We start from the raw sequence: 26,844 nt of genomic DNA, 5'->3' as shown, positions 1-26,844 counted from the left end.
CAGGATATTTATGCAATGTGTGCTTGATAATCCTCCCACTGAGGGTACAGATTATATCCCTTGCCCTTGAACTTGGGTGGACCTCTGTAACTGTCTCCACTAGTGGAGTATGGCGGAAGTGGCGCTACGTGACTTCCAAGCCTTGGCCATAAAAATGGCACGCACTTCCTCTGGGCTTTCTCTTGGGACAATCACTCTTGGCATCCAGCCACTGGCTGGGAGGAAGTCCAGACTTGCCTATTTGGATACCACGAGGAGAGAGCATAGGTAAGTTTGTTGGCCATAGGCCCAGATGAGGCCCCAGACAGTAGCTACCATCTGCCACCAGACATGTACAAGAAGACACCTACAGGAGACTATAGTCCCCAACCATCAAGTTACTACTGGTCTTTGAATCTTCTGGGTTAGGGCCCAGATGCTGCTGAGCAGAGATGAGTTTCTCATCAAGCCTTGTGAAAATCTCTGGGATAGAGGGTCTGAAAACAAGATGACATGGGGACTTCACTGAGACCTGTGGGAAAGATGGCATGGGAACTTTGAGCATAGTAGTAGCATGCTACTCCATATCATTGAGTCCTGGACATGCTTGTTCCCTGGTGACCCCTGGGCTGAGACCTGAGTGAAGAGAAGACACTGAGCATCAAGCGATGGAAGAGGACACCCCACCACAGCAGTTTAGGGGCAGCCAGAAGGCAGAGGAAAGATGGAGCGCAGAAGAAGTGTAGAAGGAGGTGCCAAGTGGTGCATGGGCCAGACACCAGTTCTTTTGGGTTCTAGAACTTCTTTCAGGGGATCTGATAGCAGACACTTTCCCACTGGCAGTCTAGAGAGCCTTTGTTTGGGGGAGGGACCCCTGGGAGCAACTATCAGCTTCTACTAGGTGAAATCTCATTACAAGTGAGTAAACAGAAACAAAGGTGACTGAGACCAGTGCTGTTCAAAACACCAAGTCCTCACACACGAGGAAAACCATAAGCCCCAAGACAGCACTGTCGGGGCCTTGCAACCTGCTCATCTTGTTTTTGGGTCCTTCCCTGACCCCCATTTTGACTTTCTGCCTCTTTGAGACAGCCACAGTTAACTGCATAGTCGATATACCACTCAACCCCACGTCATATATCTTCAGGTTCCATGCACCTGCCCAGGCTGATCACTCCACCTTCTGCACCTGGTAGAATCTCTCCCTCCAAGTCCATGTTTATGGCACCTTTCCTATAAGCCTTCCTGGATTGCAAACTGGAAAGCCTGCTCTCATCATGCTCATGTAGATTCTGCACAAAAAACATGGCTGTGCAAATTCTATTTATGCTGAGAGACATAAGTGTGGCATCTCCCCACCTCCATCCTCTCCTTTAACAAAAATGACATTTGTCAGGCCGAGGAAATGGCTCATGGGTAAAATGCTTATGGTAGAGCCTAAAGACTAGAATTTAGATCCCTGGAACCTACATTAAAGTCGAGCAGCTGCCATGGTCACCTGCAATCCCAGCACTTGAGAAACAGAAGACAAGGGATCCCCGGGGTGAATCAGCTAGCAAGAATAGCTAGAATTGGTAAGCATGGGGTTCAGTGAGAGAGCCTCTCTCAATAAATAAAAGATGGAAAATGACTCAACTTTAGGCCTACACACATGCACACACAGAAGCATACTCACATATGTGTAGGGGACACACACACACACACACACACACCGCACTGAGACCTACTCAAGAGTAAATATGGGGACTTTTTCATCTTTGGGGCTCCAAGGCCTATTTCAGTAACAATGGCAACCAAACAGTCTATAATATTTCAGAGTGAATGGGGGAGGGGAGAGAATGAGAAGAGGGTACTTGGGGAGAATGAATGAACCAACAGATTCATTGACAGATGGATTGACAATGAATGAGGAAGAGAGGGAAGGATGGATGGATAAACAAATGGATAAATGGATAAAGGAAGAGATGAGTGGGTGGATGGGGAAAGAAGGGAAGTATGGTTGGATGGACAGACGGATGGATGAAAGGAAAGATGGATTGGTGAGTCGCTGGCACAGAGGTAGAGAGATGGAGCAGTACACCGATGGTTAGATGGCTGATGGATAATGGAGTAGTGGGTGGACTATGGTGAATGGCCATGTGGTTGTGGCATGTGGTGCCTTGGGGATGAGGGAGATGAGTGGCCAAAGTCATCTGGCTGGGTAGGACACTGATGGATGTACAGGAGGGTGGAAGCTTTGGTGACCGGGTTCTGGAAGGACAGAAGAGAGTACCCAGCCTGTGTGAAGCTGCCAGGCAGGAGCAGGCAAGGGAGCAGAATTCAGGGCTCCATTCTTCCCTGCCTTGCTGAGCCACCTTTTAGGAGTGAAGCGGGAAGGTCTGGGATACTTAAGTTTTGGGAGCTTTTAGGTTTAATAACACACAGAACTGGAATCCCAAACAGCGTCCATGCTAAATCAGAAGACTGTTCTGTTCTCCACTCAGAGACGGGACGTCTTCCTGCTCACATGGGGATAGCACAGCAGTGTGGAGTTTAACTGGCTCACCCAGGGACCTGGCTTGGTGCAGGACACTGGGAAATGGTGCTTTGCTCTGCAGACTGGATCATACACGAGAAGAGTGGCGTACGTGTTAGGAAAGCCCATTTCTACCTTGGCTCCATCACTATGTGACCTGGGCCTAGTCACGTTCTTGTCCTCTGAGCTTATACATCACTACCTGCTAAATGTTTAAAGTGGCCGCAGATGGCTCTGACATTGCATGAGATGAAGCCAGGGAATCAAGGACCAAGGCAGAACTGCGGTGGGGCTGTGACTCCTCACACATTTGGGAGAGCTGTCACAAGGCCTAAAACACCCCATTCTGTCATCTTTGCTGCATGCAGCCTTCCCTGGGACCCAGCCTGAACCGAAGCCATCTCCCCACGGAAACCTGCTCAAATGCTCCATATTCATGGTGTCCCCCCTGCACCCTCAATGATTTCTTCTTGCTTTTGTCTCTGGAGAGCTCCTAGAGAGGAGACCAGGGTGACTGAGAAGACCCCTTGGTTCCCTGAACAACTGGCATTGTGCAGGCACATCACGATCCACATAAGGACCCAAAGATAAGGCACATGCATGGAGTTTGGGCACAGTGGTGGAATGCTTACTCACCTGGCATGCTGTGAGTCATAGGTTCCATCCCCACCACCACAGAAACAAACACACAAACTGCCCTCGACACCCCCATCTATCCTCAAACGTCCTCCCAGAGCCTTCTGCCAGAGCTCCCACCCCACCCAGGCAGGGAGGCATCCTGCCCAGTACATCCATCAACCGGCCAGGCTTCCCTGAAAAGCCTGGCCCAGAGCCTGAGCCACTAAGCCTATAAATGTAGTCACCCCTGTCTGCTCCCTGATTTCTGCCTCTCAGAGTCCAGCCCTGTAAAGGGACAATTCATTAGAGACAATCAAAATGATGAACTCACCAGGCTTAAGTGCTGCAACATCTGCACATATCTGTGGAAGGAAAGAGGCATGGGTCTGCATTAACTGCATCCTGGCCAAGCTAGGAGGGGCAGGGCTTAGTGTATAAGCCATGGGCAGCTGCTGGGGCACTCACGCTTTCTCTGAAGACAGCAGCTCCTGAGCGATGACAAGGGCTCTAGACTGTCCTTCACCCTGTGGGGGAAAACACAGTGATGAGCAGGGTTGGTAGCTGAGAAGACAACCCTGAAAGTGACCTTGCTATCAGAGGTGGGTCTGAGTGTTTGTCACAACCAGAGTGACCACCAGCAAATGACTCATTGATCCTTAGTTTCCTCATCTATGCACGTGGCCATGAAAAGTATCTACCCAGAAGGCTGCAGAACAAATGCCCTGCATGGTGTTTGACTCAGTGCTCAGGAAATGCCCCTGTGAGGGTGGCACGAATTTGGCTCTAGCATCCTGTCCCACCAGTCCTGATCACCTGTTGTCTCTGTACGAGGGCATCCTCTTAAGTGTCTTTCTGGAAGCAAACCTTAATTTCCCCCGTGCAGACAGAGCAACCTAAACATGCCCTTAGAGCTTAAACCTTGTGTGCTTCTAACCCCATTGGGCCCCTGTTGAGTCACTATTTGAGAAACCAGAGGGCTGCCTACAGCAGGCACAGTGTACCGTCAGCGCACAGCTCTAGAATTAAGCTACTTCCTGTCTCTGACTCTCCATCACTGAACAAGACATTCATTTTCTTTGGGCATGAATTTCTTCTCTGTAAAATGTGCGCAGCAATGCAAGGATCTGACCCATGCACACTGTGGAGAATCAACAAGCCTGCGTGCTTTCGACTGAAATAGAGTGAGATCCAACAATCCTTCACGTTTGTCCTTCTGATGATGACCTCCTGACTCGGGATCTCAGCACACACTCTTCCCTCTTTCTCGCAATGCCTTTCCCCACATCTTCTCATCCCACTCTCTGACTCTTTCAGGACCCTGTTCAGTGGTCACACACTCAAGTAGCCTCTATGAGCATCTGTAGTGCTCACTTTTCTCACTGCTGTCACTAAACACCTGACAGAAGGGACTTAAGAAGGGTTTATTTTGGCGCCCAGTTCAGGGAATCAGTCCATCATGGCGAGGGAGACGTGGCAGCTGGTCACACTGTATCCATGGTCAAGAAACAGAGAGAGGTGAGTGCTGGAGGTCAGCTCACTTTCTCCTTCTTATTCCATCCCAAAATGTCAGACATGTAGCTAGGGTGACCTACCCTACTCAACTTCCCAACTCGGCCCAACCTAGAAACTCCCTCAGAGCCATGCTCAGAAGTTTGTTTCTAGGAGATTCTAGATCCTGTCAAGTCTTCAGTATTAATCACCACAGCTCTAACCTAGAGAACGACAGAAGTCATTTTCTGCTCTTGGGTTACAACATTGGTTTCTGCCAAAGGTGCTTTCCTATGCGTCTTAGGAAAATCAACAGCAGGCATGGCTCCTGTTTGCAGGATGACAGCACACCCCAATCCCCAGAGATACCTAAAATATCTCCAGACACTGCCAGGCAGACGTCCCATGCTGATAAAAGCAGATAATCCATGCAGTGTCTGGCATGGATTAGGTGCCAAATAAACACAGCCTTTCCCCAGCTGCCGGTTCCTAATGACTTCCTGGAAGTTTAAATCCCTGTGGCCGTCACACCAGGGCAGAAGCCGGCCTAGCTCTGTCTTCCTTCTGTAGCACACTGCAGTCTCCAGCTGGAGTGTGAAGACAGAAGACTCTTAGTACAGAGACACTAGGGGAAGCCTCTGGCCCTTGCTGGCCTCTTCCCTCCCAAGGGAACCAAACCAAACTCACATCCCATCTATGTCTGCAGGAGCAGTGTTGGGCTCTCACGGCAGAGGCTTTAACAGAATCCAGCAGGTGGGAAACCCTTACAAGGGAAGATGCATCTGCCCAGGGCAGGCCTTGGCAGACTAGGGGATACATGGCAAAGCATCCACAGACAGTGGTAGGCAGGAGACCTAAAGCTGTCTGTCCCCTTATAAAATGAGAACAGGAGCCAAACTGATCTCAGTCTCTTGTCAGGCCAATAACTCAACTCTTAGTTGAGAGCCTCTGCTCAGGTGGTAGAAGATCTGGGTTCAATTCTTGGGCCCTGCCTCTTCCAGTCCTTGTGCCTGTGCTCCTCTCTGAGCCCCAATTGTCAACAGGAAACAATAACATCTACTGAATGGCACAACAGCTCCCAGGTAGGGGTACCCAGGAACTGCTAAGCATAGCTCTGACCTATGTATACTTGCTATTTCCCTGAATCTAGCTACTTCAATTTTCTCTTTTTGCATAGCCAAGATTCCACTCTAGGTCCAGCTCCCATGTCCAAGCACCAACAAAGAGACAGCATGGCAAAGCACACACCCTCCCCTGACACCCCGGCTGGGTCTAATAAGCCCACTTCAAGTCCAGGATACTGTTAAGCCAGATGTGGTGGCAAGTACTACTCTAGTCCTAGATGGAGGAAGAGGATCACTTGAGCCCAGGAGTTTAGGGCCAGCCTGGGAAACAGAGAGAGCCCATCTCCAAACAAACCTGAACACACACACACACACACACACACACACACACACACACACACACACACACACACAGAGCTTTTGATGCTCCGATAAGCCCATTGTAAAGTCAAAATATCCCAGGTCAGCCCATTGCACTGCGCTCAGTGAACTGCACATGCCTATTCTCTTCTAGGTGGCAAGTGTTCCTGCGTGGCACCTAGCTGGGTCAAGCACTCCAGGACTGGCCAGGCTGGCCCCTTAAACTCAGCTCCTTCTCCTCTCTGATCCTCAGGACAGCCACCACAGAGCTGTGAAGAGGCTAGTGCCTGATTCTTCCCCAAGGCTGTAGGCAGCACTGTGAATGTGTGACCGCTTGGTCACATGCCTTGATGGTCTCACCTGGACAACAGGGTGTGCACCCCACACTGCAGGGCCGTGGTGATGGATGGGAGAGGTTGCTCTCTTCCCAGACTTTTGAAATTGTCGTCATCACCATTGTTAGGATTTCAGAGGGTCGGGGACAGGTTTCTGGAAGGTCCCTGGCATGGGCAGCTCTGCACGTCCCTGCTGTCAGACGGGCAGACCCAGGGTGGGACACGCAGGCCACTGAGCTTCAGGGTGATGATGGATGTGTCTTCACTAGGGAGGCCTGCCAGGCTTGGTGCCCCGGGTTCTCCTCCAAAGCTGCTGCTGGGTGGGGCCCAACTGGGCCATTTAACAGATGTTTACTTAACCAGGAAGTGAACTTGCAGGCTGAAGGCAGTGTCCAGGGACATGCTTCTGGGAACAGGGCTCCTCCCAGGAGCATGGGGTTGGGGCACAAGGGCCTGCACACGCTATTGCCGAGACCCAGGTTGTGAGCGTTGACAGCTGCCTGACCCTCACCAGGGCTGTCCCCAGGGTTAGCCAGTCCTGTCCCTCCTCAGCTCTCCCCAGACAAATCAGTTGGTTTTAAGCTCAGCTACTCAGGGCCAGTCCTTCCTCAAGGGAATCTCATTAAACAGCAGGCCCAAGGGAGAGTCCAGGGCGCTGTCTCTGTCTCCATGCCTTAGTTTCCCCAGATGGCAGAGCAGGGAGCTCTAAGAGTCCTGGGTGGGGCTCCTCCTTTTCTTAAGTATCCGTGGGGGTCTGGAAGCTTCCCTGAAGCTGGTTGGAACTATCCTGGCAATGAGTAAGAACAGAGGGGACCAGGAGGGCGTACTCATCTTTCCCTCAGTCAGACCCAACTGGCACTTAAACATGTAAATCCAGCCACGCTTCTCTCCCCTTGACTCACAGAACATAGTAGCCTTTTATGCTAGTACGTAGTGAACTTTGCTTTTTTTTTTTTTTTTTTTTTTTTCCGAGACAAGGTTTTTCTGTGTAGCCCTGGCTGTCCTGGAACTCACTCTGTAGACCAGGCTGGCCTCAAACTCAGAAATCCACCTGCCTTTGCCTCCCAAGTGCTGGGATTAAAGGTGTGCACCACCACAAAACTTTGCTATTTTTAAGTGGATTACAAGATGGATTCTTTTTTTTTTTGAAACATGGTTTGATGTACTTGAGGGTGGCATTAAATCTCCCTGCCTCCACCTCCCCAGGGCTAGGACCACAGGTGTGTGTGCCACCACAACTGGCTTATATGCTACCCTTAGGGCCTCAAGCATGCTAGGAAAATGCTCTACCAACTGGACCCCAGCACTAGCCCATGGAAGTGCTCTCTGTGTAAACAAGAATGAGAAAAGGCTTGTTACAACAAGACTCTTTGGGACCCTTTGTTATTAAGAGGGCGGTGCTATGACAGAGGCTGCCCCACAGGAATGGCATAAGACACAAATGGACATGTCCTAGAGAGCACAATTTTGAATGGCAAGCCTGATTGGCACTGTGTTGTGACACAGGAGGTAAGACAGCCTCAGCTGGGACTGTCCCTTAGGATGGTCTGTCCAAAAACAATACAAGCTTCCCCTCAATATCCAATCCCAAGGGCCCCAAGATGCTGACTTTAAGACCCAGCAAAGAGGTCACCTGCCCTGAATTTCCTCACAACAACTTGTTCTGGTACATGGCTGCCCACATACCAGATTGTCATAAGCCAATCACAGAGCAGGAAGGGCACGTGTCTAGATACTTTACAAGTCTTCAGCGAGTGGAGGGTCTGTCATGGGGCTGCGGAAAGGTTCTGAGGTCATGTCTGCCAGGCAGCCAGATGGTTCCAGGGGTCTCTGTCCCCAAGTTCTCTCTCCCCCCCCCCGCCCCCCGAGATGCAGATCCAGCAGCAAAGCCTTCCATAGTACTAGAAAAGTCAGAGACATACTAGGAAAATGGCTTGCTGATCATCCCCACTGTCACATGGAGAAGAGGAATTCCCAAATGCATGCAGGACAATGGAAGAGAAGAGCCAGCAAAAACTCATGGCTTCCTGCGATCAGTGGAAGGGGAGGAAGCTGCCTGAAAACTCTGGGAGGGCTCTGGGTCTGGCTGTAGTATGTGATGGACCTGTAGTGACAGAGTGGCATCTTGGAACTCCCTGCCCAAGGTGACATCTCTTTACTGCTGATGTTACTTCTAATCTGCTGTAGGCCCTGAAGTGAGCCCAGGTAGCTTTCAGTTCCTTCTTGGGAGACACAGGGCAGGGCTTTGGTGTCCCTGACACCTACATTCACCAAGCAGCTGCCTACCTCTCCTTTACTCAGCTGCTGGGAAACCACCTTCTACCCATCGTGTCCACAGTTAGACAAGATGCAGTGTGTAAGTGAAACCCTGCAGAATCGCCACTGTGTCCGACTCCTTCACTTAGCAAAATGTCCTCTGATGCTATTCACTCCTAGAAATGGCAGGATCTCCTTCTTAAGGGCTGAATACGATTCCTCTGTTAAATTTGTGTCTCTCTCTCTCTCTGTGCCCGCACATGTCAGGGAACAACTTGTGGATGAAAATTTTCTCTTTCCATCATGTGGATCAAACTCAGGCCGTCAGAGTTGGTAGCAAGTGCCCTTACCTGGTGAGTTCTATTGTCTCCATATTCCATTGTGTGTTCTGTCTCTGTCTCTGTCTCTGTCTCTGTCTCTGTCTCTGTCTCTGTCTGTCTGTCTGTCTGTCTGTCTGTCTGTCTGTCTCTCTGTGTGTGTGTGTGTGTGTGTGTGTGTGTGTGTGTGTGTGTATCTCCTGTGTTTTCTGTACCCATCCACCACAGACAGACACTAAGAGGGCAGGCCTCCCATTAAATGTTCTTAGCATGATTATAAAACTAGAGCGTCTAAATGCCCCTTCCAGCGTGCTACCTTCTGGGATCCTAGGGCAGTGGCTATAACTAACTTGCAAGCTTCCATGCTAGCAGCAGGAGGAGCCATCTCACAGCTGTCTTGTCCCTGCATCTCACTTTGGTTCTAGAAGGTTCATCATAACTTCAAAAGCTAATAGGTGTCTGCATGACATTCTCCTGTTGGCTCCTGCCTCCTGTAGATGATCCTTCACCTTCTCATGCATGCTGGCTAGTTCTTGTGTCAGCTTGACACAAGCTAGAGTCAAATAGAGAGAGGGAACTTCAATTGGAAAAAAAACCTCCACCAGTAGGCAAGCCTGTGCATTTTCTTAAATCAATGTATAAGAGCTCAACCCTCTGTGGGTGGTACCACCCCAGTGCTGGTGGTCCTGGGTTGGGTAAGAAAGCAAGCTGAGCAAGCTATAGGGAGCAAGCTAGTAAGCAGCACCCCTCCATGGCCTCTGTATTAGCTCCTACCTCCAAGCTCCTGCCTTGGGTTCCTGCCCTGACTTCCCTGGACGATGGACTGTAAGCTGTAAGCTGAAATAAACTCTTTGCCCCCCAAGTTGCTTTTGGTCAGTGTTTTTTTCCCACAGCAATAGAAACCTTAACTTCATGTAACCATGACCAATTCTCTTACGAGGACAGCTCCCCCACCCCCACCTCTGCTCCTATACCACCTGCATACCCCAACCCAAGCCTCAAATACCTCTCTAGATATGCATGGCTCACACACAGCACCAAGGCTGTCCGGCCTCACAGACAGCCATTGTTGGACTGGAAGACACATCACACAGACAAGTTGGTAAGATGGGCATGCCAAGCTAGGAACTCCTGAGGTTGGGAACCACATTAGCATCTTCATTGGCATCTCACAGAGCTGAGGGTGCTGCTGAGGCTGACCTTCAGAGACATCATGCCAGGCATCATGGCATTGTGCCATCTGACTGGGGCCTGGGGTGGGGTCTGGGATGCTGATTGTCTAACAGGCATTGAGGAGCTGTGGTTGTTTCCTTGCACACTGGGTACCCAGCAGACCACTGCATAACACCAGGAAGGAGGAAATAATAGGGACTGTGACCTGAGGCCCAATCAAACAGCTGGGGCCCCTAGGTAGGGGACTCTCAGTATCCTCCTGTCCAGCTACCTGCCCTGTCTGCCTCTAAACTCAACACTGATATGTGATACCCAGGCACCTTAGGTACCTCTGGATCCAATGAGTCCTCCTGGGACTCCACATTGACTCAGAATGTCCCTGTTGCAATAGCATGGACCACAGCCATTGCAGGTTCCTGGGAGCCAAGAGACCCAGCCTTGGCAACACCACTGTATGGAGGGTGTCTTCCCTCTATTAACCTGCCATGTGCAGAGGTGTACCTTCATCAAGTGCAGGGAAACAAACGAATATATTCAGTTACTCATCTGTTTATCCATAGATAACAACTGCTTTTTTTATGCACCAGGCCTCCTGGGGCTGCTCTAACAGGCAAAAGCCACTCCTACAAGTGGGCAGAGATACAAGGACACAATTCCGGGTTCAGGAAATGGGCAGGAATGCTGTAGCAAGAACAGCAGGAAGTGACGTTCGGCACAGAGGGTAGAGAGTGGAGGAAACGGCAAGTGCAAAGGTCCTGGGGTGGCTTCAGGACAGGCAGCACTCAGTTCTGCAGCCTCACTGTGCCTGGGCAAAGGCCGGGAACTGCTTGACTTTATTTGGTATGTGGCTGAGACGAAGTGATAAGATGTGACACGGCAGGGATCAGCCTTCACCATTCACATTAGAAGCACTGAAGTGTGTGAGAGAGAGAGAGCCGGTGAGCTTACTTTACGATCCGGTGTGTCTCAGAATCTATGGGTCTAGAAGGCTGCAGCTGTGAAGCGAAGGATGCGGGATGCAAGAAGGAACTGAGAAGGGGCCAGGACTTGGGAAATGCCCCATATACAGAGAGGACAACATGGGACATCTGGAGAGATGAAAGGGGAAGACACAGTGATAGTGCCAATGAAGTCTACGGAGGAGGACCTCCCAGGGCCGTGCCCCCCAGGGCTCAGGCTGGCACTGAGCATGGGGGTTGTGTGGACATGGAGACAAGGCCTGGATCAGGGAGGTGGTGAGGCTGACGTGGAGGCCAAGGAGACTGACACATGTGAGGGCTTTAGGAAGACCGTGGACATCTCCTTCCCTAGTACCTTGTGTCTCTGGACAGCTCTCCCTAGAGGTCTTGGCATGTGTAGAGTTCTGATGTCCCTTCCTCAGGAAGGCAACTGGAACCTTCTGCACCATAGGTGGGAATGTAAGAAGGCACACACACACACACACACACACACACCACACACACACACACTGTATGAACACACATACACACACACACACACCACACCACACACACACACACACACACACACACACACACACACTGTATGAACACACATACACACACACACACCACACACACACACTGTATGAACACACATACAAACACACACACACACACACCACACCACACACACACACACACACTGTATGAACACACATACAAACACACACACACACACACCACACCACACACACACACACACTGTATGAACACACATACAAACACACACACACACACACACACACACACACACACACACACACACACTGTATGAAAAGTAAAAACAGAATCATTGCACAGTGGAGCAGCCCAACTTCTGGATACAGACTTGGTGATACCACCGTTGTGAGGGGCAGCCTCACTGTTCACAGTGGATTCACAATTGAGTCAGAAGGCAGAAGCCACCCAGTGTACAGATGAAAGCTGAGACAACAGAATGTCATTAAGGGACTCCTGAGGTGAACCAGGAGAGTAGTCCCAAGAAGCAATGCCACCCACTCCTCACACCCACAGAGACAGAAAGCCATGGAGTGTGCACCAGGGGCTGGAGAAGGGGTATCTAACAAAGATGGAACATCTGTTAGGAATGGTGGAGAAGTTCTGCAAATGGATGGTGAAGGACGCTACACAAACCTGGTGTGCTTCATGCCACTGAACTGTACATGCTTAGAAGACCAAGCCCAGGAGATGCAGCTCAGAGGTAAGGACTTGCCCAGCACATGCAAGGCCCTGAGTTTAGTCCCCAGCACCACGTGCGCAAGCTAATGCGATGAAAGCCATGTGTTGTGCATTGTATCATAACATTTTCCAGAAAGTGAAAAAAAATCCACCCAACTTCTCCCTCCTCCCCAAGATCCCCAAATCTCTATCCAGGAGCCCCTGTTCTGGGACCGCAGCTTGCTTGCCTCATGTCTTACAGAACTAAGTGGCGCACGGTCCAGCTGGTACCCAGCAAGTACAGAGTGCTCATCAAACATGCTGGGGTGGAGGAACATGGGTGAGGGTGCAAAGAAGGGGCAAACGGGGCAATATGCAGGAATAAGTCTCCAGCAGATACACACTGAGCTCCAGGTCTGTGTGGACTTATGGGAACTACTGGGGTTCAACTGGCCACGAACTTGGGGAAGGGGTGAAGGTGGTATCGCAAGTGGAAGGAATGCAGCCAAGGTCAGCCTGGCAGAAGTTGTGGTTGTGGGACTAGCCTTAGGAGACCTTTTTGCTGGCAGGCTATGGCTGGGAAGGGCCTGGCACTTAGGGAAGTATGGCTAGGTGCAGCCTGTGGGTAGGAGGTGCAGGGAGGAGGCATGAGGAGGGGCCGGCTCCTGGCTGGACACTGGTCTCCCGGGAGCTGATATTTTGCCCGAAAAGTCCCCGTTAGCCTGCAAAGCGCATTCATTGTTGGGCAGGCGGGGCGCACCAGTCTGTGGCCTCTGAACGCCTTTTACAGCAGAGCTATTTTTACATCCTCCTCTCTTTCTTCCTCTCTCCTCCTTTCCTTCAACCTACACCCTCTGTGTGTCTGAGTGAAAGAGGGTGAGACCAGACACGGGGGTGGGCCAGCTGGACTTGGCTTCCTGTCCTGTTCCTGCCCCCCCCCCACATCTGGGAAGGGTGGAGCTCGCCACTGTACCCCAAAACCTCCCTCCTGGGCCTCCCCAGGAGCTCCTACTAAACGTTCACTTCTCTTCAGAGGTGGTCAGGGCTGGGAAGCCTGCTCCTGTCTTGCCTCCTATATAAGGCTAGGAAATGGGGTCTCTGCCTGTGGAGCCAGAAGATTCTCTGACCTAGGGGAGCACAGAGGACAGGGAACAAAGGAGCCCTCCTTGGACTTCCCACCCCACCAGCTCTGTGATGGAGTGGGGGGATGCCCCACTTGGAGACTTCACTGCCTGTCACCAGCCACAGACCTGGGGCCTTTGGGAATATGAAGCTAGGTCTGAGTGGGCAGCATGGCCTCTGGGAGCAACATGGGAGCACGCGTGGAGATCAAGCACATTCTTAGCTCCTGAGATTCCCTGGAGGGAAGGGTTTTTTGGCTTGTGGTGCTGAGGAAAGAACCTAGGATCTCAAGCACAGGAAGAAAAGCACCCTCTTCCATTGAGTCACACCCCAGTCCAGGAAAATTCTGCTCTTGGGTATGAGGAGGCAAGAGAGCTAGTCACCACAATGCTGTCCGACGAACAACAAACACGTCGGAGACTGTAAATGTCCTCCACAGTGAGGTGGCCAGCACACCTGAATAGTGGAATACTATGCAGTAAGGAAAACGTGGGAAGACCTCGGAGGTACAATAAAGAAACCACAGTGATCTACATCACTGTGGTGGGGGTGGGGTTGGGAGTGGGGGTGGGGATGAGGAACAGTTCCAGAAGAATGAGTTCTGTGAGAGTGGGGGAAGGGGTTGGTTTAGGACCTCAGGGCACCAGCTCCCGTCTGGAGTGATGTTGTGCACAATGCACAGGGCAAGGGAAATGTAATTTGCTTGTTCAATTGTTTGCCCTTCCTGTGTACACATGTGCTCATATGGGTGTGTGCATTCGAGTACTTGTGTGTGGGAGGCCAAAGGTCAACCCTGAGTACATTCCCTGACCACTCCCACCTTGGTTTTGGGGGCAAAAATCTCTCACTGAACCTGAAGCTCGCTGATTTGCCTGGGCTGGTGAGGCTAGTGAGCTTCGAGAATTAGCCTGTCTCTGCCACAGTGCCGGCGCTCGGATTACAGAAGCATGCCATAGCATGAGAACCAGGGATGGAACAGTGTGACAGGAAATCATCCACTGGGCCATCTCCCCAGTCCAGGAAAACTTCGTTTTAAAGGTGATATCAACGCTGGTATATCTTGCAAGCCTCACAGCAACAAAAGGCTCAGGATGCTCAGATGAGCAGGCTCTGCAGAGGGAAGAGGTCTTCAGCAAGAGCTCAGCCCTTGGGCTCTCAGAATAACAAGACACTCCTGGCCTGACTTGGCCTAGCCTTGTCTGGCCATTGGCTCTATCTGGTATGACCCCAGCCAGACCATCCAGGATTACTGGACCTTGGCAACTGTCGCTGTCGTAACTGTCCTGATCCACAGGGTCACACTCTTGACCTCTGACCTCTGTATGTTCTAACTGCAAGACAGGCATCTCTCTGAATCTCTTGGCCCCGCCCCCACCTTGCAGCTGCCGCCATAATTATTCCTTCAAGTTCACAGAAACCAAAGGATGTAGCAGTTAAGAAGTTGTCTGCTACTTTGCTGGCAAGAGGCTGGGTTTGAACCAACTCTTGGTTGCAAGTTACCCTGCTTCTGACCTCTGAGTGCACATGGATGCCCAGGGTCTTAGGACCTCACTGCTCCACTGTGTCTGTCCTTGCCGTAGCCTCTGGCCACACTCTCACATCTGTCTTGTTGGACCCTCCCATGACCAACACCTTTCATTTTAGAGATTGGGAAGCTGATGGGCCAAGGTGACACATTTGGAGGAGGGGCAGCACAGAGCCTGCCACTGGTGGCAGCCACCAATTCCAAATCCCTGCCTTTGGTCTCCTGCTTCCAGATCCCACAACACCAGAGATGCTCCGGAGAGCCAAAAGCCTCTCTAATAGGTACCAGCAATGTGGGGTTCTCCTTCCTTCCAGCAAGGAGTCGGGGTTCTTTTAGGGAGAAGAAAGTGTGGAGGGAGAAAAACAAATACAAACCAGCCAGACCCATTTGAGCCCCCAAGCCCTTCAACTGCCAGCAGGGTGACCCTGGGCCAGTGGCTTGCTCACTCAGCCCGTGTTTTCAACTGTAAAGAGGAGGAGTTGGCAATGTTGGTTATGAATCTCTGGGGCTGTGCTGCAGCTCAGCAGCAGAAGGAAGAGGGTAGAGACAGGGCAGAGGCAGGAGGAGAACCAGGAAGGACAGGAGAGCAGTGGGGGTTGTTGAGAGCCAGGGTGATGGAGGGAAAAACTGGACAGCCCAAGCAAAAAGAGCAGAGCAGGGAGTAGGGCAGGAGGAGGAAGAGCAGGGGGGGGGGAGGAGGCAGGGCAGGGGCAGGAGGAGGCAGGGCAGGGGCAGGAGGAGGCAGGGCAGGGGCAGGAGAAGGCAGGGCAGGGGCAGGAGGAGGCAGGGCAGGGGCAGGAGGAGGCAGGGCAGGGGCAGGAGGAGGCAGGGCAGGGGCAGAAGGAGGCAGGGCAGGGGCAGGAGGAGGCAGGGCAGGGGCAGGAGGAGGCAGGGCAGGGGCAGGAGGAGGCAGGGCAGGGGCAGGAGGAGGCAGGGCAGGGGCAGGAGGAGGCAGGGCAGGGGCAGGAGGAGGCAGGGCAGGGGCAGGAGGAGGCAGGGCAGGGGCAGGAGGAGGCAGGGCAGGGGCAGGAGGAGGCAGGGCAGGGGCAGGAGGAGGCAGGGCAGGGGCAGAAGGAGGCAGGGCAGGGGCAGGAGGAGGCAGGGCAGGGGCAGGAGGAGGCAGGGCAGGGGTAGGAGGAGGCAGGGCAGGGGCAGGACAGGGGTAGGAGGAGGCAGGGCAGGGGCAGGTGGAGGCGGGGGGGGGACAGAAGGACACAGGGTAGGGGCTGGGTAGGGGCAGAAGGAGGTATGAGAGAAGCAGGAGGAGGCAGGGCAGAGCAGGGCAGGGCAGGAGTAGGCAGGGTGTGGCAGTGAAACACTATAGATAGACTCCTTGGGACTCCTACACAGTTTGGTTGATCACTTTGGAGAAATAATGTTCAGAGACCCAAGTGTATTTTTAAAAGAAGCCAAAGTCTGGCTACAAAACAAAAGACAGTTCTCTTCCCAGAAGCTTGGTGAGAGCCAGGTCCCAGCCCAGCTTCTACAGTCACCACCTTCTCTGGCCACTGGCTGAGGCTGAACTGCATTGGGGGGGGGGGGCATGAGGAGAAAGAGGAGCAGACTCGGGGAGGGCTTCTGGGGAAGGTGGCCAGACAACGGCCATGGCTCCTGCAGACGTCCAAGGTGGAACGTCTCCTGGGGGGCATGGGAAGGCTGAAGAGGGATAGTGAGGGGCGATCGGCACCCCACGGAAGGTTATACTGCTTCCATCTACACTGATGTGCCACGCCATGAACAGATTGTCTCCACCAGGACAACAGCCACTTTGTGCCCCTTCTAAACAGCTTTCCCTCATCTCCTGCCACAGCCTGCTGAGTCTCCTGATTCCCACCTTACAGATGACCAAGGCCTAAGCACACTAGAATCTGGGTCCATCTTGTCACAAAGCATGCAGCTCCACGCCATATTACCCACGAAGACTTTGGAAAGTCCCAAACTTCTTCCAACAGGAAGTGTCTCCAACCATACTTCTGAGAGCCTCCCTCCGCCACTGCCCAGTCAGTGACTGAGGAGTGGCTGCAGTCAGGGGCAGGGTGTGGTCTTTCCCATTCTCTCCACCTCCACATCTCTGCCTCCAGATCCTTCCCCAGCCCCTCACCTGCGGGTGCCCTACCTTGTGTGAGAGGCTGGGGTCTCTTGAAGCACTGTCCTCCTCCTCGGAGCTTCCTTGTTCTTCGTCTGATGTGAGGTCCTCTCTGGGAGCCGCTGAGATGGGACAGACCTTGTAGGGCTCAGTGTAGGCGCTAGGCAGAACAGGAGAGAGGGTTAGAGTTGCTTGTCTGGCTCATGTCACAAGCCCCCAATGGACACGGGAGGGTACCCAGTGAACACTCCCTCCCCACCCTGGCTACAGCAACTCCCTTTCGGTTTATCAGACAAGTCCGGCTCCCTGCGGTCCTGGTACCTTTACACATGCTGCTTAAGACAACCCCATGTTCCTGTCAGATCCAGGCAGGCTAAGACACTGAGGGAAGACCAAAACAATTTAGCCTAAGGTCAAGAGAGAGGCTTCTTCTCAAAAGGTCAGACCTTCTCATCCCAAAATGTTAGATGTAGGTTTCTTCTTTTGAACTATGAGAGCAGACAGTGTTTCTTGCCACAAGCTTCCTGCTAAGGTGCAGGAGAGAAGACCCCAGACCAGGTCTGTTGTATGCTGGAGCCTCTCTGTATCTGCCCTTCTGTCCGTTGTAGCACTGTGAGAGTCTGCGGTGTAAGAAAGCATGTCCAACAATGTGGCTGAGCCCTTCTGCCTTTTAGAGTCGCCTGTAACCATTTGTCTTTATCCCGCAAGCAGGTAAGAGGGAGTCTGGGCCACTCCCTCTTAGAGGTGGCCATGGTTTGCCCTGTAGGACGCTGTTAGGCACACACAGGGCCACTGGTCATCAATAGTGAGGGCAGAAGTGGTCACCTGAGCTTCTGGACCCTCAGCAAGGAGTACAGGACAAGGCGAGGCCTTTTGCAGAACAAACCGGAGAAGAGGGAAAAGCTCCCAGCCAGCTTTGCGGGCATCAAGCTCCTCCCACATCCACTCCTCCATAAGTTCCACTGGTGCCTCCATCACAGCATCCGTAGGACAGACCACCTCCTGCCTCAATGTCTGTGACGTCTGATTCCATTCTCACGGTCCACCTGTCTGTTTTCCACGCACTGATGAGACCTTGAAATCCACTTTGGTCATTTGGCCCTTTTGCTAAAAACTCTTCGTGAGCATTCTGACATTGTCTAGACTGAATCCCATGCTCAGCCTGTCCCCCATGATCACGCTGATTAAGACAGTGGACAGGTCTGGGGAAGGGGGTCTGGGGCAGTGGGTAAAGTGCCTGTCATGCAAGCACAAAGACCTGAGCTCAGATTCCCAGCACCCAGGTAAAAGTGGAGCACAGAGGTATGTGCCTATAACCCCAACACTGGAAAGATGGGGTGGCGGCAAAGACAGGTAACCCTGGAGCTCACTGGCCAGCTAGCCTGGTCAAGTGGACAAGTTTTATGCCTAGTCAAAGAACCAGTGTTGAATAAGAACTAAGGTAGAGAGAAAAAGGGGAAAAACCCAGGACCAAGGAGGTGACATGTACCTTTAATTATAGCACTCAGGAGGCAGAGGCAGGTGAATCTTTGAGCTGAAGACCATCTGGGTCCACATAGAAAGTTTCAGGCCAGCTAGGGCTACACAGTGAGACCTTATGTGAAAAAATGAGACGAAGAATCCCTTGCTGAGTTCAGGCCTACACACACACACACGCACACACACACACACACAAGCACATGCCCACAGGAACATGGTAGCACATGAGAAGGGATATGGAGTGCCCCAACACCTGCCAACTTGCTGTTTCTTGGCTGTTTTTCTATTTCCATCTGTAAGATGGGTGGGAAGTGATGCAGGGGTCCAGGCTGCTCTGAGGACTGATGAAGAAGCCACACAAAGGCCCTCAGCAGGGTGGCGAGAGCACTCACTGGATGTTAGAATGCTGTCCCCACAGCCTGGCAGCAGCAGAGCGAGGCACTGATCAGCCTAGCCCACAGGAATAAGGAAACCACTGCAGGCCTAGCCTCAAACTGGCTGGCACCTCATCTGCTCTCTGGTGGCTCGGAAGCAATAAAAATGGTCCTATCTCTATAGTAACTCGATGCTGGGAAAAACAGTGAGAGGGTCAGGTGGCCAGGGCTAGAACCCACACAATCAGGAAGAGGGTGCTCTCCATGAGACCTTAGGTGAGTCACTCAGGGTAATGAGCAGCCTCGGCTGTCTGCTGGATTGGGCTTGGAAGTGCCAAGGAAACTCACACTACACACTGCTGCTTGTGTCTGAAGCCTTCCAGAGAGCACCAGGGAAGGACTAGAACCACTGTGAATGTGGGCAGCACCATCCCAGAGGCTGAAGGCCTTGGGGGACAAAGAGGGAGGATGCGGCCAGCCTAGGGAATTCTGTCTCTGCTTCATGGACATTACAGGCTAGCTGTTTCTCCCCTCCATGACAGGCTGAAACTATCTGAAGCCAGGAACTACAGCCAACAGTTTCTCCCTTGAGGTGTTTCTCTCTGGTGTCTTGTCACAACAGTGCAAAGCTGACCAATACTCACAACTTGTTTCTAGTCTATCAAGCTGGGGCCGGTGGGCCTTGTGGGATCATGGGAAAGCGAGAGGGTAGAGATGGCTGTTTTCTACATGAAGGGGGTCCTTCCTTCCTAGAGGAAGAGTCACCTTTAACTTCCATTTCAGGTTTAAAGAAAGCATGACACGCTGCCCAGAGCCTGTTACCTTAACCGACCCGACAAATGAGCCCAGGCCTTGCCAGCAGCCTGGAGTTGTAAAAAGCCATGTCTCCTCTGTGACGGGGTCTTCCGCTGTCCAACTCTGACCGTTAGCTTCCATCTCTAATGACACAGTCTAAAGGGCCTCATAACTTATCAGAGAGTATTCCCTCTTGGGAACTGCTAGCAAGCTTGAGCCCGCAGTCCACCCCAGCTGGAGCAGGACATGTGTGACTGAGGCCAGAATGTGCACCTCTTCTGGCCAGCCTATCAGGGAGGGGAGGGGGCTGAGGTGGAACACTGTGCAAGCTGGAAAAATTGAGATGGCGGCAAGCTAGCAGATGTGATGACGACAACCAGAGCAACAGCTGGAAGAGCCTAGGAGAGGGCAGAACGGAGGGTGGGGGACAAAGCTGGGATTTCCAAACACTTGGCCTTTACTTCTGACTCTGGGCCTCCCCAGCCCAAAGCATTTTCCCTGAATGGGACAAAGCACAGAGAAAATATGTCGAGGTGGAAAGAGACTTAAAGATGGGCTCGCCATCAAGCCAGGGCATGAGCAACTCTGGGGCAGGCACACTGGACCTCAGTTTCAACATCTGTAAAATGGGGGTGGAGAATGGACAGAACAAGCTGGGTCAAAGACCCCTGGGCTGAGGCCAGCCTGCAGGCATCCCAAGGCCCGGCCAGCCTGCCGCCATCTCTCATCTGCAAGAACTCTGCTCCGTTCCTCCTGGGGAGAACGCCCCTCCACGCCTGGGGTCAGCCAAGGGGTAGATAGCCTTGTAACGTTTCCCAGAAAAGGCTCCAAGGAGAGGCTTTTTAGAGAACTGGATTTCCATTTCCCGATAAGTAAAACCAAGCCATCTTGCTCCCTAACCTGTGATGTCTCCTCCAACACAGGCCCGGGGGTGGGAGGAATTGTTTCCCACTTAGGACAGCTTTTCTGAGATGTGACTCACGGACCATGAATTTTCCCCTGCACCAAGCACGACTCAGTGCTTTTTAGTGCGCTCAGAGGGCTATTCACCTGCCACCATGTCTAATGAGGTGAAACCTTTATCACCTCCATGTCCTTTAACTGTGTGCAAGCGGTCCTGGCAACCTCTAGCCTACTTCCTCTCGTCTAAACCTCATGTCAGCAGGTGTCACTGAATGAGGACTTTCTCTGCAGCATCCCTCTCTCAGTCAGGCTTGCTGAGGATTCACTGATGCCATAGCGGGCATCGACCCTTCATTTCTTTGCATGGCAAAGTAATATTCCATTGAGCAGACAGACCACCATCTGGCCCATCTCTAGATTGTGCTGGTGTCACTAAGGCTTCTGGGAGTGCTGGAGTACCAGTTCTTAAGCAGCTTCTCGTGTTTCCACTAATCTGCACATGTACATGTGGGACTACCAGGCCCATGATCGCTCTGTGTTGTGACTTTTAGGGACTACAGACCACCCTTCTCACGGTTTTACCTCCCTTCCAGCTCTGCACACGTGTCCAGGTTCCTCCCCATCCTGGCAAAGACTTGTCATAATTGGTCTTTTATTTTAATGGGTATTTCCAAGAATTTTCTGATCCTTGGTCTCTCAGCTTAGCCTTCTTTTAAATCCTGTCATCTCTTCTGGCCAAAGGGGTGGTGGTGGTGGGAAACAATCATTACTGTGGCCTTTAAGGATTATTTTTAGATAACACATGAGGTTTGAAGTCTAGTGACATAAAACCTTTTAAAGACATGCAGAACTCATAAAGTGGCAGACTAATATAAAGAGGTGACAGTCTAGAACCATCTACAGGGCAGAGCTGTGAGCCTGCTGATCTAGTGATGCCTTGGGCTTCAGCCTGGGCAAACAGCAGCCTCTGCTCCCATCAGGTGAATGTCCCCAGAGACCCCAAGCTTCCTAGGTTGGTGCTCCTAGGAGGTGGAATGAAGTTACACTAATGTTCTCTTGAAGGGGACAATGGGACTCTGGCACTCCCCTCCCCTCCCCATTTCCCTCTATCTCTGGCAGCTTGGCTCAGCCATATGCTCCCATCATGATGCTGCACCACAGGTCCAGCTCAATGGGGCCAACTGATGATGGACTGAAAGCTCCAAAGTGGTGAGCTAAAAAAGCCTTTTTCTATGCAAGAGATGCATGCAGGCATTTTGTCACAGTGATGAAAGCTGATGAATACATTCAGCTCAGGGTACCGGTATAGGCAATAGATGGGGGCTCCATTACCGATCCTTACAGGCAGCTACACTGTTGGTACCTGGGCCTGGCCTAGAGAAGTGGGCTGGCTCAGTGGGAAACAGCAATTTACCCACAGAGATGTGCTCATCCACAGTGCTCTCAGAGGCTGAGCAATACCTGCTAAGGCCCGTCCTGCAGAGGTGAGAACCTCTTGGAGCAGACTCTGATCCTGGTCCCCAGGGGGACTGGATGCCCAGTGTGGAGATACATGCTATAGAACCTGTTTGCCTCAGACCAGACCTGATTCTGCCACTTAGCACTCCAATGACCAGGAAAGATACTTAGCCTGCCTCCCTGCCTCAGTGTCCTAGTCTGTAAAGTGGGGTTCATGTGAGTATTGACAGCAGGGATATGTAGGCGCAGATGATTCAGAGAAATATCTGGTGAATTTTTTTCTGCTTCAGTGTGACCAGAAGACCAGGGTGAACCATGAGACAGACAGAGCTCTTAGCACCGATAGACTGGCTACTAGCCTTTCTTCTGCCACCAGCTTGGTAGGTGACATCCTGTGGGCTCCTTACCCTCTCTGGGTCTTGGTTCCCTCAAATGTAAGATGATAAGCCATTCTTCATACTGTGTTCTGTTATATTCTTCTTCCATGGTTGCATATGTTTCTGTAACAGTCACCAGCTCCCAGGGAGGAGCCAGGGGTGTGTGATGTCCATGTCTCCCAGGGCAGGTTCCCAGCAAACCTGTATTTGGTGACTGTTCTCTTCCAGTTAACTGACTTGACTCCTCCAGCCCCCCAGGCACGACCCCACTGACTGCACATACAGTACAGAGCTAGGTACACTCTGGGAGGTGCTCGTGAGCTGGGCATTATCCCAGCGGGTCCCATCATTTCTGCCATGGCTCAGATGGAGTGATGCTGTTCTGCTAAGAGAGCACTATAGCCTACTACACCTCCACGGGTGAACTGCTGCTTTATCACTGAACCTACCCTCCTATCTAGAGTTCAAGCACAGAGGCAGGGGAACACCTGGAATGGATTTGTTTCCCTAGGTCCCATGGGTGCTCAGTCTGGAAGCTGGGAGGTCCTGCTGTCCTTTTCAACTTTCCCTACTGGCCTGGCCCAGAGCAGGAGGAAATACGAACACACTGGTCTATCATTCTAGAATAACCCAACCACAAAGACGCAGGAAGGGTGTGAGTGATTCCTCTAGCTCTGGCAGCTGGGGAGGATATCGTGGCCTGCGACGGCTGCAGGGTTCTGCACAGTCTATCTGAAGCCTCCAGGAGCCAGTAGAAGGGTGGCTGCTGGTCACTGTGGAGCCAATCCCTCCCCCACAGCATAGTGGGTCAATAAAGCAAGCTGCAGCTTTCGAGAGGAAGAAACTGCATTCTGAGCCCTCCCAGGTGCCCAGTGACCTGTGCCAGGCAGCCATGATGAAATCTTTACATAAAAATAAACAAGTACAGCACCTCAGCACGTACATATGCTCTCATCTTTAATAAATAGTATAATTAGATACATATACATCAAAGAATTTTTAAAATTAATTCCTTTATGATTTATCATTGGTACTTGATTTGCACATATTTAAATACAGCTATACAGCCAGAGCTGTATAAAAGCATTTCAGGTGAAAAAGAGTCATGAGAGGTGAGCGGATCTCAAGAGGGGGACGGGGTGTGGGCTCAGAGACATCCTCAGGAGTCCTCCTCTCTCTCTCTCTCTCTCTCTCTCTCTCTCTCTCTCTCTCTCTCTCAGGATCCTCCCATTGCAGAGGAAGGGTAGGGTCCTCCCCTCTGGCATCTAGCTGCCAACTTTCAGCTGGGGAAACTGAGGCTCCACTTGCCCTGGCTGTTCCATGAGAGCCCTGTGCTGACCCGTGCAAGTGCCCACCAGGCTACCAGCCTCTCAGACCTAAGCTGGAGCAGAGGACATACATACAGATCTCTTCCTGTGGCCCATTACTGCCTCTTCTGTCTTGGACAAGACTGATGCCTTGGGCAGGGTGCCCATCCTGCAAGGTTTGACAACCCGGGAGGTGCCAGGGTATACAGCATCCACCAAGCAATTGTCACAAAGAGGGCAGGTACCTGGGCATGAGTCTGACACACAGGAACACGAGAGTCACACGTGGCTGGAGCATCACAGCTGAGCAGGGACATAGCTCCATCACACTGACTGAACCCCGAATATGTTGCGACTCAGCCAGAGCACTTCTGAAGGCACAGCTTGAATATGCTGAGACTTGGGCCCAGAAGGTTAAGATGACTCCAGCAGGGCACACACTCTCGTCCTAAGGCTTATCGTTCTGCCCCTGAGAATGGACCAAACACTGGGAACTCTTTGCGGATGAAACTCCTCACACCTACCAGGACCGGTTTGCCACCTCCTCCAGGAAGCCCTCCTTAACCAGATTATCCCGATGAAACTGAAGCGCTGCCCAGCTCATGGGGCCAGGCATTGCAGGACAGCTTATGTTCTTACTTATTTATCCTTTCCTGCACAATGACCCACAATATGGCATAAATTTTAAACCTACCAACCCCCTCCCCGATCTGCCAAGTTCTGCTCCTCTCAGCAGGCCTGAGTTCCACAGCACCCCTCCCACAGAGCATTCTTAGGTTTCTGCAGCCTTCTTTCCCACCGGGCTCTGAACTCCTGTTAGTGCCTCATGTTCAAACCCCACAGTCTCCTGTACTCACCAGATGCTCAATGGGCATCTGCTTACGAGGTATCTCACGAACAACACTCAGCTGCTGTCCTGTGCTCCTGGACACTCCTACATGCACAGCCGGGGATGTATAGGCAAATAATCTGAGCCTGGCACTCGTGGCCTGCTGGTGAGTGGACAGTTGCCCAGACAGCTGCCACAGCCTAGGGAAGCACACCCTGGTCCACCTCCCCCAATACCTTGGTCTAGGACGGACTAAGCGGGCAGCATGCCCAATAGAAGCATAGCTTAGTCACCAGAGAAGGACAGTCCTGGAAAAGGCAACCTAAAGGCCCAGAAGGAGGGCACTCAGTATAGATTGCAGCTGGCATGAGATGCTGGTGGAGGGCACTCAGTATAGATTGTAGCTGGCATGAGATGCTGGTGATTGTGGGGGTGGGGGTGGGGGTGGAAACCTTGTGCTCAGCTCAGGCCTCTCTGCCTTTGTAGCCAAGAAAGGCTTTGGCTTGGAAACGGATTCTGTAATATTCTAGACCTGACGTGTGTTGTGACAGAAGAATAAGAAAAATAACAATAGAATCCCCCCTCAAAAAAAAACAAATTAAGATTAAGTGTGAAAGAAACAGTTTGCAGAGCAAGACTGGATGCCCTTCTGGTGTCATCTAAGTAACAGAGCATGTGCAAAACCAAAATACAAACTGGAGGGGAAGTGGGGGGCCATTAAAAGACCATAGAGCCCATGTTTTGGGGGGATCTTTCCTCAGCCCGCTTCTATTCATGAGCGTGCTTTTTCTTTTCTTAATATACTGTCTACATCTACCCCATGACTACCTCGAAAGACACGACTTCTCCATCTCTCTCCTTGGCAGCTTCTGCGATTCCCCCAAAGTACCTGGATTGTGTTTCTCTCCTAACTCTAACAAAATTGTCCATGGGCTTCCTTTTCATATTCTGAAATTATTTTATTAACAAGACTAAGACCCTTAAAAGGCAACCTCTGTTTCTATGGCAACACCATCAGGTTCTAGCGCTCTGGCCCTGGAAACCTGGAGAGGAGGCACAGAGGGAACAGGTTGGAGGCTGGCCGAGGTCCAGGTGGGGCACAAAGGGATGTGCGTTCATTAGGGAAGGCAGAGGGGCGTGATGGAGTGTGAGAGACAAAGCTGCCGTAGCTCAGTTCAAGTCTGGCCCCAAACATGATGCCTGGTTTTTTTCTCTTATTTTTAGAGAGAATATCTTATAGCCCAGGCTAGCCTTAAACTCTTTATGTAGCTGAGGGTGGCTACATAGAGAGTTTGAATTTCTGATTCTTCTGCCTCTGTCTCTCTAGTGCCAGGATTACAGGAATTTGTTACTATGCCCAATCTATGCATTGTTAGGAGTCTAACCCAGGGTTTCCTGCATGCCAGGCAAGCACACCTCTGACCCCAGCCTCATCTCTCTGGCAAAAGGGCATTCAGTACATCCAAGTAGCTAAGGCATTGTGGAGTTTACTCTCAGGCTTTAGCAGTGCCCGTGTGTAACCGCCACCAGGCCTGTTTTAGACTTTTTAGGGTTTATGGGTTTTTTGTTTTGTTTTGTTTTGTTTTTAAAGTAAGTTTCCACATTCACACCCATCTTAAGGAACTTCTAGGGCATGAAGCCAACCTCACCCCTCAGGTGCTGGGGCTACACAGAGCTGGCCCTGCCTTGCTGCCCTCTAAAACAGGAAAGGAAGGAAGGCAAGGCCCAGTAGTACCAGGGGCACAGATGAGTCCGCTGCTGGGGAGAAAGATGAATGTTCTCTGAGGAACTTGGGTGCTGTCCTTTCAGAAGCGAGAGGCATGGAAGAGGGGTGAGGCTGCTTGTGAAGTGGACTCTCCTTCCAGAGTAACAAAAACCTTCGTCCTTGGGGTGGAAGAGGGGCACCCCGCCCTGGGCTCGAGCACCTCCAGTGCTCAGGGTGGCTGGTTACCCCTCCTCCATCTCCCAGGCCTTGTCCTGCATTTCCTGTAAACACTGACACTTCCTCCCATGAGACTGGCCTAGCAGCCCCTGGGGCCACACCCAGCCGCTTGACAGAACCCAGCACACAATGGCTGGCTGAGGCTCTAGATGGCCACTCCTCATCCCAGGCCTATCCAGGGATCCAGACCAATACTGCCTAACAGCCCATGAGCTCTGGCAGGGGACAGCGACCGCTTAGACCACAGGGGGAATAGCCTATATGGGTGTCCAAAGCCTGGACACTACCCTGTTCCTAGGCATGTGATATTGGACAAGCGTTCTCACCTCTGTGGTGGTAGCACGTGCCTGCCTTGCGTACTGTGTCACTGTTTGGAGTTAGTT

The 26,844-nt window shown here is 51.9% G+C and overlaps 1 protein-coding gene across 2 annotated transcripts in view; it reads right to left on the bottom strand.

Moving 5' to 3' along the window:
- Fgd5 (FYVE, RhoGEF and PH domain containing 5) overlaps positions 1-26,844 on the bottom strand; it is a 97,179-nt gene that overhangs the window by 34,345 nt on the left and 35,990 nt on the right. For both annotated transcript variants that reach the window (XM_006506000.4, NM_172731.3), the window contains exons 3-5: positions 17,028-17,157; positions 3,578-3,636; positions 3,444-3,474 (exon numbers count right to left, since the gene is read on the bottom strand). In XM_006506000.4, the coding sequence (XP_006506063.1) occupies positions 3,444-3,474; positions 3,578-3,636; positions 17,028-17,157 (220 nt within the window). The remainder of the gene's footprint in view (positions 1-3,443; positions 3,475-3,577; positions 3,637-17,027; positions 17,158-26,844) is intronic.

This window comes from Mus musculus, chromosome 6 (genome assembly GCF_000001635.26).
Source record: "Mus musculus strain C57BL/6J chromosome 6, GRCm38.p6 C57BL/6J".
In the NCBI taxonomy this organism is placed as follows: Eukaryota; Metazoa; Chordata; class Mammalia; order Rodentia; family Muridae; genus Mus; species Mus musculus.
This window is presented reverse-complemented; position numbering and strand designations above follow the sequence as displayed.